The 15,314-nt window shown below is 43.0% G+C and overlaps 1 protein-coding gene across 1 annotated transcript in view; it reads right to left on the bottom strand.

The window, feature by feature from the left end:
* Positions 1 to 15,314, bottom strand: part of ANTXR1 (ANTXR cell adhesion molecule 1) — a 206,645-nt gene that overhangs the window by 167,253 nt on the left and 24,078 nt on the right. Inside the window, exons 4-6 of the mRNA XM_029604035.1 lie at positions 9,690 to 9,771; positions 9,156 to 9,189; positions 7,752 to 7,831 (exon numbers count right to left, since the gene is read on the bottom strand). Coding sequence (XP_029459895.1) covers positions 7,752 to 7,831; positions 9,156 to 9,189; positions 9,690 to 9,771 — 196 coding nt within the window. The remainder of the gene's footprint in view (positions 1 to 7,751; positions 7,832 to 9,155; positions 9,190 to 9,689; positions 9,772 to 15,314) is intronic.

The raw sequence follows: 15,314 nt of genomic DNA on the forward strand, positions 1-15,314 counted from the left end.
AAAATCAAATGCCTCAGCAACAAGTCTTCTGCATTCACTGTACATGATGCTCCTCCTGGCTCCTGCCTTGTCTTCTCCAGACTTGCCTCGTCCAGCCCTACCTTCTCCTGCTTGTCTCATCCAGCTTTGCACCCTTCTCCTTGCCTCATCCATTGTCTTCATGTATCTTTGTACATTCTGGCCTGACCCCCCTGGTATCGACCTCTTGCTTCTGACCGACCACGCTTGCCTGCCACCTGGACCTGACCTTTTACTTGGACTTGACCACATTTGCTTGTTGCCTGCCCCAACCTTTGACCTGTTCCTGTATGTCCAGTTTGCTGCCTGTCCTGACCCGGCGCACCCTTGGACTCTTTTTCTCTTCACCGCCTAGTGACCTACCTAAGCCCTGCCAGCCACCAGAACCCAAGAGCTTAACCTGTGGGGGAGGTGACTGGTATAGGTGAAGCTCTACACTGTCCCAGTAGAGATCACATTTGCCAACTGCCAGTTTAGGCCTCGTAGGTTCATCAACAAGGCTGGTTCAACTGTGCCACAGCAGAAATGTAACATCCACAGGAATGGTGGACCCTTGGTACTGCGGTGCAGTTGGCACAACCTAGTGAGCAAGTTCCCTAGGCCCACCCCAGCAGCTAGTAGGTAGGAGCCCTTAGCAAGTCCAGCTGCCTTCCCTGCAGGTTGAGCCCTTGGGTTCTGGCAGCCAGCAGGTCTTAGAGGGTCCCTAGGGCAATCCAGAGACAAGAGTTCAAAGCCAGGTGAGAGTTAGGGCAGGTGGCTAACAGCAGAGTCAAATAACAATCCAGCGGTCATGGCAGGCAGCAGATAGCAAAATCTGAGAACAGCCCAGAGGTCAGGGCAGGCAGCAAGCTGAGCAAAATCAGGTCCAAAGGAAAGGGTCAGGTCCAGGCAGCAATCACAGAAGGTCAGAGTCCAAGCCATAGAATCAAGAAAGTCAAGCCAAGGGGAACAGGACAAGGCAAGGTAATAGACAAGGCAGATAAGAACAAGGCAAGGAGACACCACAGGAAGCACCACACACTGGGATTTAAAGCACACCAGGAGACCTGTTGCTGAGGAGCTGGCTGGTTGCAAAGGAGTTCCTTATATACTATGGAGGATGTGATGTCATCAGCCAGCACCACAGGAAGTCCTGGCTAGGGGGCCCTATAATGCGGGTCCAGAGTTACAGGAAGTTCTATCCCGGGTCCTAGGAACAGTATGCTGCCAGAGTCCCTTCGGATTAGAGGTGAGGGGTATAACAAGAAAGGGCTCACTCCCGTGCCAATTATTACACAAGGTTGCATAGAAAGAGCCACGGTCTGTGGTCCCTGGTCAAGCCTTATCACTGCAATGACTGAGTTAGATGGGAAAAGGAGAGGGGTGTTACAAAAGAAAATTCGGAATATACTGACCTTGGACGATGAAAAAAGAGACTCAGAAAGACTTTGTCCAGTTATGTGATAATATAATAACTTTGGGAGGTGAATGCTTCCTCGGATATCCTACTAAATATATGGTCAAGCTGTCCCTTTAGAATTTAGTCACTTAAAATTGTTTCTTGATGGTAGGATTGCTGTAATTCCTACCATCTGATATTGGCTGTGGTTAGTGGCTATGTTAGATTTGTCTGTGCTCTGTCAACACTTGTTTCCTTTTATTATTGCTTGTTTTATGTTTCACCTTTTTACTTTTTCTGATGTGATCCTCTCATATTTGTGGACTTAGTAGAGGATATATACTTGTGTTCATTATTTTCCTGTTTTCCCTTTTAATTATTGTTTTCTGTAAATATCATCCTATTTTCTGTCCAGCGTTTTTGCTTGTATGTTTGTATTGAAATAAAAGAGGCTTGGGTAAGAAGAGAGTGAGAAAGAGACAGAATAACTGATGTTTGGGTGGATCTGGATGGCAGGAAGTTCTCAAGACTGGTATGGGTCATGCTTTCAGAATTAATTTTGAATAACTGAAAACTAGTCTGATAAAACTGAAATGTTGTTGTAAAGTGCTGCTGTGGGGATGTGAAGATGTGTTACGGACAGAGATTCGGACGCAGGCATGACTTCATGGAGTGCCACTTTTAAGATCTTTCTAAATTGGGTTTTCTCATTTCTGTAGTGATGTGACCTGGAAGGCTATTTGTTTTTATTATTGCCCCAAAGGCATAACACTCATGCTTTTATTCAGGTCACAAGCCGGCCCGACTGACTCACGCTGTCAGACAGCCATTTGTGGTTAGAAATGAAAACCTGTCATTAGTATCTCTTTAAGGTGACTTCCCTTACCTGTGTAATTAACAGTGTGGGCTCTCTACAACCTCAGTAAAACATCATTCTTTCTATTTCTAACTTTACTTTGTTTTAGCTTTGTTCTCAGCTGCACATTCAGTGATGGGTGTTTGACATTGAAAATGAGAGTGAAAATGCTTAGGAAAAGTCATCAGTAGCTCAAGAGAATCTTTTCTCGTTTATTTTGAACAGTCCAGGGCTATCAGTCGGATCCTCTTCTAACCCATGAATCTGTGATAGGGAAGTCTTAATGATCTGGGTTGCTTAAGTCCTTATTTTCTTGTCTATTGACCTACCTATGGACTAATGTTGCACTGCTTTCTTACAATTTAGCATGTCTTTGATTCTGAGGTGCCCTGGTCAGGAACACCAGATAAGAACACTCATTCATTCAGCTATTCAACAGATAAATGACGAGCTGGAGGGAAGAGGAGTGGGTCACCATATCAGCTTGGCATAAAGGAAGGGGTGAGTAACTGGATTCTCTGTGGGCTGCAAGGCCTTGTACCAGACCAATAGATGGTGATTTACTTGTGCTTCAATACTGCATGGGTCCTCGCCTTCAAACGGGAAAAATGAAGAGGACATAGGGAGGAGATACACAGAGAGAGGGCACTGCCTTTATACGTTCTGGCAAACCTAAAATACAAAATGGCAAAGCAAAAGGTGCTAGAGATAGTAACATTTAACTCCTATCAATAATTATCCAACTGGAATCAGAATTTTAAAATGTGCCCAAACTTCATTTTGCTGCCCCAAATCATTTGTAGCCTGACACTTCGGAGAAGCTGCCATTTTGTAAGGACAGTTCGTCTGTGAGTCATGTAGGGAAAGAAACAGTTGACCCCTTGTGGGATAGCTGAACAACTTTCTTAGGCTGGGGGCCCGTATAACACGCTGACTCCAGCCCTCTTTCATAAAAAGTTCTACTTTATTATCACAGCAATCACCACATACTATGTAGACCGCTTACCTTACAGCAGGGAGGATTCAGGAGCTGCCTTTTCCTGGAGAGGCGGGGCCTCCTCTTCCTAACTATGCTCCGCCTTTTATCCTTCCCAGTAGGGTCCCACCCACAGAGCTCTCTCCCTCTATAAAGGTTGATTTTAAAAGCCGGGAGATATGAGCGTGTTTCAGGATGGCACACACCGCACGGATTTTAAAAAACGTATCAAAAAGCTAACAAAGGGGCAGGGCATGGGCATGGTCTGGGCAGAGCACGGGCAGGACATGGGCGTGCCGGGAAGTTGCTTTGAAATGTGCCAGGGGTCACCTTCCCAGTCTCGCCTGCCATGTGGCTGAGCCCAGGGCTCTGGAATATTGCTATGCTGTTTACAGATTGACTTCTTGCCATGCACACCCGGTGCACTTCCAGAGGATGCTTACCCACTGTTCAGCACCATTCACGGCTCCCGCACAGAGGAAACCCGCATTTTACCATTAAATCTGTACAGCACTTTTAACCCATATTATACACATTCTGTGGCATAGGTGCCACATGCGCATAAATATGTTTGCGCACAAGGCGTGCGCTGGGTTCCCCTATCGCGTATCTTTACTTCTGTAATGGATGGCTAAGTATTAAGTATTAAAATTAAAAAAAAAAATAGGCAAGTCAGAGGGGTTTTAAGGGTTGGGATTAAAAGGGTATAATGGAGGCTAAATAACAGGGTGGGTTAGGAAATCTGATCCGTTAACTGGGCAAACTGGGAGCGAACTGGGAAAAAGGGCTATTGTGTCAGCACACGTATCTAATAAAATCCCTCCCACTTACACGATAAAGCTGGCATTTGTATGCACATTCGCGTGTCCATATAAAATTGTGCACACACGTACGTGCGTAGAGCCAAATTTATATCATACGAGCATATATGAGCGTATGGGGTAAAATAGCCACATCTCTGGTGCAAGCCAGGTTATGTATGTACATGAACGCCTGCGCGGCTGTTGGAAAGTTACCGTCATAGGTTTTAAGGTGGACCAGGCATCTAGCCAGTTTCCGCACAGGTTAAGGAGGGGTAGTAGGGCCACTCCTTTATACCCCTGAAGAAGGCAGGAAACTGCCAGAACGCAGGCCTGTGTCGGACTAAAAATGTTTTGGGTCAGAAGCATATGGAATGTTTGTTGATCTGTCAGATTGTTTGGCAACCTGTTAGTTGGCAAATTAAATTTGCAACTTCAATGTTTCAAGATCGTTGCCTGAAGAGCCAGCTTTTGCACATAAGATAAGTGCTTCTTTTAGTGTTAGTTGTAGGTTCTATATGGTATTTATTTATATTCGGGTGAAACAAATAATTTATATTTGGGTGAAAAAACAATTTTGCGCAAATAACTTAGTATAAAAAATTGGCAAGTTGTGAAAACTGGTAAATGATTGTGAACTAGTGAGCTATTTCCTGATACAGCTAGACAACAGGCAGCAGAATGAAGTTTAAGCACATTTTAAAATTCTGAAAGCAGTTTAATAATTAATAATTAGATGTAAATGTTATTATCGCTAGCACCTTTTGACTATTTTAGATTGAGGTGCATGCTTATTATATTTTTCTAGTTTAAACATAAAATACAGCCACATTCTAATATACTGTAATTTGGACTGAGGAATGAACAAAGGCATACTGCAGACCCCAAGACTGAAGAATGTAGACCGAAATGATTTTGCACCTCTGAAGGCATGCTTAGAACTCACAAATTTTGTTTCGTTAAAGGAGCTCTGATGAAAATACCACCTGACATCTGAATTTGCTTGACTCTGGTGAAGGTCCGCGATCCCACCCCGATGTAGTCAGGAGCATTTTCACTGTGAATAATAGGATTCAGGCAGCGATTAATTCAGAGGCCAAAGAACGTGCCTTGGTGCGGCAGATTTATGGCGGCCTCCAGGCTCACTCATCAAAATTCCCTCCCACCCACCCTGGCTTCTGGTTTTCATTCCCTGATTTTTAAGCAATGAGAAAATATTTGTTTCCAGGGCTTATGCAGCCCCCGAGCGCAGCCAGAAATTCTGTACAGCTTAGCAAAAAGTGAAGCACTGATGAGAGAAACGATAAGAGGTGTTTAATTTTTCCATTCTACGATGGATTGCTGTATATTTCCTTTTTTTTCCCACAGGGGACAAGACCTTCTGGCCCATGTAAAGCTGGCCCATGTAAAGCTGGTGGAAGAGCTTTATGCATTAACGGTGAGGTCTCTCTATCTATGCACCACCACCCATGGCTGAGTTGGCCCTTAAGGAACTACAATGAGGGATTTCTGAATACTCCTGCTATCGACAGATCAAGAAAATGTTGGATGTAATCAAGCTTTGTATATTTCCAGTCAGGCTCAATTAGTAAGATATTAGAGGATTACTATTTAGAATCAAATAATAATGTGTTTTTTTTTTCTGGACAGTTAATAGGTACATGGAAGTACAGCAGTAATATGAATCTGGCACTTCCCATATGATGTGTTGAAAACAAAGTGTGATTGAAGGTGTTGTGGAGTGTGTTTTCCTGGCTCATGATGAATACATCTTTGAACTGCTGCCACTTGCAGCTGGAACAGAAATTTTTGGAATGACTGAGCCTTTTTCATTCCAATTTTTATGAAACTTATATCATTTGAATAATTAGTAAAATCAGATTGTGAGGCTGAGAAGGTCATTCTTTATTTAGCGTTCTGTTCACGCAGAAATGGCCTCTGTCATTTATGGCTAGTAATTTATAGAAGGAAAGTCATTCGTTTGAACTTTTAATTGCAAAATGAAAAATTGCCCAAAAAAGTCATATTTAACACAATACTGTAACATGAAAATTCATTGTGGAGAATGGTGACATATGTACGACCCGCAGCATTATGATGATGTGAATTAGAGGATGTGAATTAGAGGATGTGAATGAAGAGTGGGTGGCTCACGGGAACGATGGCTACTACCTGGTGATAATACCCTTATTCAATAAACATACACAAGGTTAATGCCACTCCAACATTGCTCTAAGCTTCAGCGACAATGAGGAAATCTGGAAAAAAGGATTTGCATTCACAAAAAAGCGGGGAGTAGCTTGCTTGTTACGGCGGTTGCTACCCCAAACCAAATAAGCCTGATACTTCACTTTCAATGCATATCTAGCATAGCTCTCTGTTTCAACGGCAGGGGAGCAAGTCTGACACTTCACACATATCCAGCATAGCTCTCTGCTTCAACGGCAGGGGAGGAAGTTTGACACTTCACACATATCTAGCATAGCTCTCTGCTTCAACGGCAGGGGAGCAAGACTGATACTTCACTTTCAATGCATAGCCAGCATGGCTCTCTGCTTCAACGGCAGGGGGGATGAAGAAAGGTGGTTCTATATTCAGGCAACAATCAACAAGGACTGAATTACATGGTTTGGATAAACAGATAAGCATGGGTGTAGCTTGCTTATTGCGGTGGTTAATACCCCTAAATAATTAAGCTATTTCACTTAGATGCAGTTCCAACACTGCTCTCTACATTAATGGTGGGGGTGGAAGGGAAATAGAATAAAAAAGGTTACTAAGAGCCAAGAGAAACATAAGTATGTGAGAAAAAAAAGTGCGAAAGCTTGCTGGGCAGACTGGATGGGCCGTTTGGTCTTGTTCTGCCGTCATTTCTATGTTTCTATATATGTATGTTTCTATATGATCCCATTCCACAACTTCTATATCCCGGACTGCTGGCTTAATGCATAGCACTGCTTACAATAAGAAAGGAGTATTGATATCAAATGTTATAAGTAAGGTCAATATAGTTAAGTGCATTTGACTTTCTGGACTCTCTGTTATTTGGTAATTGGTTAGTAAAACTGCCAGCATAATTATTATTTAGCTCCTTCCATAGACAGTTCTGTAGCAGAGTATGTTGGTACATGGATGATGATATCGATAACCTGCTTCCACTTAATCATTTACCCCATCCAAAATATATCATCAACTGAGCAACAGGTTAATCTTTCTGAAGTCAAATCTACGTGCTTGCTGCAGTTTAAAGATTCGGGTGGTAGCAACCTGAACAGAGAGAATTCCAATATGCTTGGGACAGACAGCGAGGGCAAAGGTAAAAATGAGGAAGGGAGATGATCAGAGGTCAAATAGGGGTTGCAGTGACAAAGGAGTCAGGGGGCTACTGGGGAATACTGGGTGGGCCAAGAGGCTATTCTGGAACGGTTATCCTGCAGCCTCATTCAATTAAAGGTTTTCTTTCCATAGTCACAGAATGGGGAAAAAAAGGTCCTAGTTGAATAAAGCAGTATATATCAGTTTTATAGTAGCCTATGTTTCAAAACTGTCATTAGCAACTTGCAAAACAAGTCATTTTCAACACGTTCATTAAAAAAAAAAAAATTCTTTTTGTGATGCTGGTGAAGTACATTGCGCATGAGCAGCAAAGGTTAGCATTGTGAGGGTGGCGGCGCCTCGCCAGGCCGGCGGCTTCCATCCCGCATCCCCTACTCCATCCATTACCTCGTGCTCTGCGTAAAAGAACAGGTCCTCGTGGAGTTCTCCGTCAGTCAGCGCGATGATGACGCTTGCCATCCTGTAACCTGTCGAAACAACAGCCGCTTGGGTTGTGAGGAAATCCTTATCATATGGAGAACTCCTGCGGCTCACAGAAAGCTAGAGCAGAAATTCATGTCCCCTGTAGTACTGGCTGCCCCTTAGGCAAAGCTTTTTCATCGCCAGGGACCTTAGCTTGACCAGCTGTAACTGGATAATAAAAGCATTGTTCCTGCTCCTATTTGGAGCGCTCTTTACATTTTTGCCCGGGCGCCAGGAATGTGCTGACACACCTACCAACCTTGGCAGTGGCTGCACGTATGTTTCAAAAGTATAAAATGCTGTATTCTGTTGAAATGAAGGGAACCATTTAAGTCCAAAAATATATATTCTTTTCCTTCTTAACAACAACAAACATGTCAATACAGCTAATGAACATCTTTCAGTGTTACTCAGTTTGCAGGGTGTTATTACTGCTTCTGACCTTTCTGGCCCACCTCTAATATCTAGAAGAGGTCTGCATACCAGACAACATTAAATTCAAGCCAATGTGGTCACCCAGTGTGTGTTCTAGCTTACATTTGGGCTAGAATTTGGTTTAAATTGACCCCTCTTTCCTTTTCAGAACAATCCATGATAGAAAGGCCGATTGGCTCTCCATGCCATCTCTCTCTCAAGAACTAACAGACCAGAGAGGAAGACACCTATCCAGTCGGGTTTTCAGGATTGCCACAGAGAATATGCATGAAATACATTTACATAACGTGGGTCTCCAAAGTGTGCAAATCTATCTCGTGCATATTCATTATGGATATCCTGAAAACCTGACTGGTGAGGTGTGCCTCCAGGAGAGGGGTGGGAAACACTGTTCCACAGGGCATTAGCTATTAATAAATGCCTTGTCATATCTCCCATTATTAGTATGGCTGGCCTAAGGCTAACATTTGCTTGCAGTACAATTTTTTTCATGATGTGTTTTATTTTAAGTAAGAGCCAAATCCTCAAATGATCATAATTACAGCCGTCAGGTTTGCTGAATGAGGAGCTCAATGGCCCTGCTGCATGCCCAGCAGCCAGCCAGCTTGCTAGGAATCAAACGGAAAGTTCTGTTTACTGTGCCTGCCACTGAATATTACTTTAATTTGTCTTTGTTGCATGCAAATATTAATTCAATTGCCATGGATTAGTCTTGTGCCTCTTCCATATGCTGGAATACTTGAACAAAAATATCACTCTGGAAATATCCAGCGGATGCCACATTATCCAGTCAAAATGCCCAGTGCTAAGTATGACATCTGTGTAAGCTACAACACCTAACCACATAGACATGTTGAGAAATGAATCACATATCAGGAAAATTGTTATTCTGACCTTGGCTGTTTTCGTAGTTAATCTGCTCACTTGCCTGGAGGAAAAAAAATTATATCGTTTTAGGAAAAGAACAAAGTGCAATTTTTCATGTCCCATAGTCCAGCTGAAAACTGAATAGTCATCTGCTTGTTTATTCAATGCTTTGTTCAACTGGGTTCCCAAATTGATCCATTTGATAAATCAGATAGAATTGTATGGCAGCATTAATTACCATATCCAGCTGATATGGGGACCGATCTTTAGCTAGGGTCAGACTCACTGGAAAGGGCCCTTTTCTGTTTTCATTGCTCCCCCTCTGACAGCGACATCATTCCTGGGCACATGGGCCATTCTTATTGATACAAGAGTGCCTTGTACTGGAACTAACTCCAGGGGGAACAATGCCAGACTTCTGATTTAAAAATAAATGCAATACGTTGAATCTCCAAATGTGCTGAACCTCACTGGCTTATTTTTTTGTGGGATACACTTACCGCTGGTTAACACCTTAATTGCTAGCCCAAAATTTAAGCATGTCAAAAAGGCATCCTTTACCCTTTGAAATCCTTCGTGCATGTGAGTGTCTCCTCCAGGCCTGACATCTTCTAGCTCTTTCAGACCTTGTCGGATCTGTTCCCTGAAATAGACCCCAGCATTTAGATATTTAGCTTGGTTTAATATATGTGGTATATTGCCCTCCAGAGAAAATACATACATATCATAAAACCACCCTAGGCCCCACCAGAAGGAAATAAATAAAGTCACATTGACAGCAAATAGGCTGGTTAGGGCTCCCAGGCCCCACCAGCAGCAGGAAGATGAGGTCTGAGCCTGAGGTGGGAGGGGAGAAGGGAAGGGGAGGGGGAGAGTGAGGAGAGTGAAAAGGTAGAAGCAGAGAGACAAGAGGAGTGCCAGAGTGGGTGGGAGAAAGGAGTAAAGAAGGGGAAGCTGGGGTAGAGAACGGGAGAGGAGAGGGCTTGGTAAGGAAGGGGAAGGTGAGAGTAGTGGGGGTGGGAAGCAAGGGGAGAGGGGATGAGAGAATAAGTGGGGGAGCAAGGGGTACAAAGGGGAGGTATGATGGGGAGGTTTGAGGGAGAGTGTGAGTGGGGGAAGAGGGAGACAAAGTGGAGATGCGAGAGGGGGTGTGTGAGGGAGAGAGTGTGAGCATGGAGGAAGGCAGCCCTGGATTTGTCAATAGGCACCCATTATACTTGTGCCTAACTAAGGTGGTAAACCTTTAGGGGCAGCGGCCTGGCTAAGATCTGTTGCCTTCCAACTCTGCTGAATCTCATTCAACAGAGAACAGCCTTCTGCTACCCTGTAACGGATTCTTACGGGAAATGGAGGGCTAAAAGCACCAAAAGTGCCTTAAGAGCGGCAAAATCCTATATCTGTCCATGGGGGAAGGGTACAAAGTGGAGATACGAGGAGGGAGGTGGGAAGGGGAATATGCAAGGGGGGAAGTGCACACACACACCTCCATACACACACACACACTCTTATCCCTCCACACCCCTCCCAACCTACACCGACCCATCCAAAACTACCCTTCAAAAAAACTCACATAGACACACAGAGTGAGGGAAGGAGGTGGAGGGGAGAGTCAGAGTGGGTGCCTCCCACCCAACTCAACCTCCACTCAATTCTCTTTCCATACACATTTCCCCACTCCACACACACACACACACTCCTTCAAATACACACCCGCACGCATACGGGAAAGGAAGAAGAGCCCAACTCATTCTCTGCCCCTGATTGACCCCCCCAGACCACTAACACCAGTCCCATAGTGCACACACACACCCCGCACAAACACACATGGGAGGAGGAGGAGGAGAATGTGGCGAGCGTGAAAGGGAAAGAGTACACACACACACACCTCCCTGAGACTCCCCCCACTCTCTCACCTATCCACAACACACCCATGCACCCCCCCCACACACAAAATAGAGAATGCAATGGGGGAGGAGGAAGAGTACACATATATACACACTCCCTCCACATTCACTCACACAGGGAAGGAGAAGCATGGGGCGGAGGATCCCCTTTCCACACACACACACACTGCACCCAAACTGACCCCCCCCCCCACACACACACACAAAGACCTCTAACACCACTCACATGTCCTCCACTTACATCCCTATACAATCCTCACAATGCATACACACCATCCCCAAACAAGAGTGGGGAGTAGAAGGCTAGGGGGAGAATGTGAAGAGTGATAAGGGGAAAAGAGTGCACACTCACACCTCCACACCAGCCCCACAACTCATACCTCCTGTGCCTCCACTGCTACATGCACACCTCACCCACAAACACACATCCAACAACGCACACCTCCTGCAAGCCTTCCGACCCGCACATTCCATACCTTCCCAATGAGCCCCCACCAAGTAGCACCTACCCTCACTTCTCCACCCCAAAAGAACAAGCACAAGACACCTTCAGATCATGGAGTCATACAACACTCTCTTTGAAGCAGGGCTGATATTAGGAGCATGCAGACTGAGCCCAGGTCGAATTACCCACAGCAGGGTCCTAAAACATTGATGAACATGGATCCTCCTCCAATCTAATAGGAAATGACAGTGTTGGGAATGGGGCTCAGGGTGGTCACCCCTATTGGCTTGCCCTTCTCACAAAGGACAGCCCTACTTTGAAGCTGGCATGCAGTTCTCACTTCTCTGTTTTGTGGTTTCCTTTCACATCCATGTGCCCTCAGTCAGGGGAAAAAATGAGGGGTAAGGTCAAATTCTGTAGCTATCTCCCTGCCTCCCTTTCATTATAGTCAGGTGCCCTACCCAGCCATTTCTTGCATTGTCCACTTAGGCACAAACAAAGTTTAGTGGATTGCCCACTGGTGAGGTTGGCAAGGGAAGCGATCAGGGGCACAGCCCCTAGTATATATATAATAACACTAAAGGCATTCACCAACGGAGTCTACAGATTGTAACACAGTTTACACAATATGGTAGAACTGTGGTGGGTGTTGTTTGTTTTTCTTTGGCATGGAGTAGGGTGGAGGAAATGGGTTGGGTTGGGTTGGGTGGGAGTTGAGGCATTGCTTAGATTTTCCATGGGAAAATTGACTCAACGTTGCACTTCTGATGAGTCCAGATAACCTTTACAATAGCAGTGAAGAACATTAAAGATGGTTACAAGAGCAAACCAAGGTCGCATGCATGGCAAGGTCTTGTCACCTGGAAGGCAAAGACGTGCTCCTTAAAGGGTGTGGACTGCAGAAATGCTGAAACAGGGGGTTCAAAGTGCTATTTTGGTTGCAACGCATATTTTCCCGTTGCATATGGGAAACAGTCAGCCTTGACTTTGTTTAATCTTTTTCATAACCTCTTAGCACATTTTCTGCCTCTGGCATGTTTACTCAAACTCCTGCTAACTTTAGCGTATCATGCAGACCATGTAAAGTTTTAACCTACTTGATTACTCTTCCCAATCGCACCCTTCTTAGCATAGACTGATATTTGTTTGCAACGACTGTGTGAGTTTTTTCCTAGGATATAGAGTAATATAAAGATGTGTTGTTCCAGCCTACAGCATATCTTAGTTGATTGTGACATTGGTTGTACTGTCCCTTTTGTCCATTCTTAAAGTATCCATACTTAATACAAATATGAAATCTACATAGTCCTTCTTTAATTGGACCCCTGACTTTGTGAATGCATACCACATGTCATAATGCACAAGAAGTTGGAAACTGAATTTCCAAGTGCACCAAATGTCTAAATACAGTGAAATCAGAATTATTTTTGGTATTTAATGATCTACAGCAACATTTTATTCTATTTCATATACTCTTTATTTTGTAATGAAATTAGGGTTTCTTATGAAATAAATGTCATATTTGTATGTTGAAAAGGAGCCATCATTCCGTGAACCTCACACTATGTTAACTATCCATTTGAATAATATTTGTTTGTGGTGACCAAGAGGAAGGCATAAAGCTTTGTGAGGTAGTGCTAGTTTTTTGTCTCACATGATTAAAAAAAAACCTTCTGTGCTAAGAAGATGGCAAAACATCTCCCTATATCAGTTTTTATTATTTAAAATCTGAATATGTCTGAATAACTACTTCTACCACAAAATGTCACCTAGTGGTGAAAAGAAGTCCTTGAACATGCATGCATCCAAGAAGACTTCCCTCTGCTATAGATTCTTTGTATGACCTCAAGCAAAGTCATTTTAGCTTGCTGTCCCTCCAGGACTCATTTGAAAACAAGGAATTTTCTTAATCTGACTTTCCTTATCAACTCACTTATATAGAGGTCCATAATCCAGTGAGCAGGTAGGTTATGTGGGTAAAGTTACTCAGATAACTTAAACTGGATATTCAGCAGAACTTACCCGGATAAGTGTGTTGCTGCATATACCCGGATAAGGTTATCCGGATAACTTTAGGAGAGGTTTTCTGACCAGACTTACCCAGTTAACTGTCTAGGTAGCACAGAATGTCGGAGCTGCTTGGATAAAGCAGTGGCGTAGCCAGAAATGAATTTTTGGCTGGGCCCAAGGTTAACATGGGTGGGCACTAAAAGTCTGAGCCATGGAATTCATATTCTTATTGATAAATACTTTCACACACACACACCTGACAATAGATTTCTAAATAATCTGCTACAGCTGTTATACTTTTAATATTTTAAACTCAATTACTTCAAGCAGCTACCAATGCTAAACCTAATATATAGTTACGGAAGCATTTCAATTATACTTAAAGAGATCTCAAGTGGCAGTATCTCATAACTTACAAAGAACCATATACTAGTCTACTATAAAGACAGATATCTCATCATACATCACAGTATTCTGTGAGATGTTTTAAAACCCTCTGGAATGTTGTACCAAAATATTTCTACTTGAAAAAAGCTCAGAAAGGCAATGTACTTTTAAGATGGAACTAGGTTCAAACTAATTACAAATTCAATGATGAAGGAACCCTCTTTCCTATTTTCTTAAACTTATCAAACGCAGTAATTCATGACCATCATAATAGGCATCATTGTGTAGTAAAGTATACCTTTGTCACTCTGCCTTATGCTTAATCATAGGTCAGTCCATATTTTTAAGTGTTTTTGTTGCTTAATTCACCCCAGTGATATACTCCAAATTTCTAGCAATAGTCTTGTGTTACATCAATTCAAGGTTACTTATGTTGAAAATTATGAACCAAACTTATCTGGATAATACGATGTTATTACTTCTTCTTAACCACCATCGACTTTGAGCTTGATGCCACGCCAAGATACGCCATGCTGTGGAATATATTACGCCCTTGAAGAAGGACTCAATGCTAGTCCGAAACATTGTGCAATGTCGGGCATAGAACAGCAATATAGTGAATTCTCATATTGCTGACAGTTTGAGGGCATCAAGCTCAAAGTCGATGGTGGTTAAGAAGAAGTAATAACATTGTATTATCCAGATAAGTTTGGTTCATAATTTTCAACAAAAGTAACCTTGAATTGATGTAACACAAGATTATTGCTAGAAATTTGGAGTATATCACTGGGGTGAATTAAGCAACAAAAACACTTAAAAATATGGACTGACCTATGATTAAGCATAAGGCAGAGTGACAAAGGTATACTTTACCACACAATGATGCCTATTATGATGGTCATGAATTACTGCGTTTGATAAGTTTAAGAAACTAGGAAAGAGGGTTCCTTCATCATTGAATTTGTACCAAAATATTTACCATAATTGAGCAAATGCCTTATTAATCTGTATCAATAAAACAGATAAATATCTTTGAAGATTTATTTTCCTTTCCTATGACTCAACTATTTAGTTTTAGTCTTCCTCTGATGCTGACATTTGCTGAATCGAGTCCAGGGGCTCCTGACATTCATCCCCATTTCTTTACAAAGGAAGAACAGAAAAAAAGACTGTTCTGGATAAAGAGATGTCTTGAAGGTGGTCATACCCTTTGGCTGACAGCTGGGATGTATCCTTAGCAGTGTGGAGAGGATAACTGGGTAGACAGGAGAAAAAGGCTCTCCAGCCCTGTCATTTACTAAGCTATCATCATGTAAACATACTCTGCATCCACAAATAAGATTGATACAATTGCCTACATGCTGGTAAAATACCTCACCTCGGGCACACACACAGAACCGACCTTCACCAAAGTACAGAAAGACCACACATTATAAATAT

Source organism: Rhinatrema bivittatum, chromosome 5, assembly GCF_901001135.1.
Source record: "Rhinatrema bivittatum chromosome 5, aRhiBiv1.1, whole genome shotgun sequence".
Lineage (NCBI taxonomy): Eukaryota > Metazoa > Chordata > Amphibia > Gymnophiona > Rhinatrematidae > Rhinatrema > Rhinatrema bivittatum.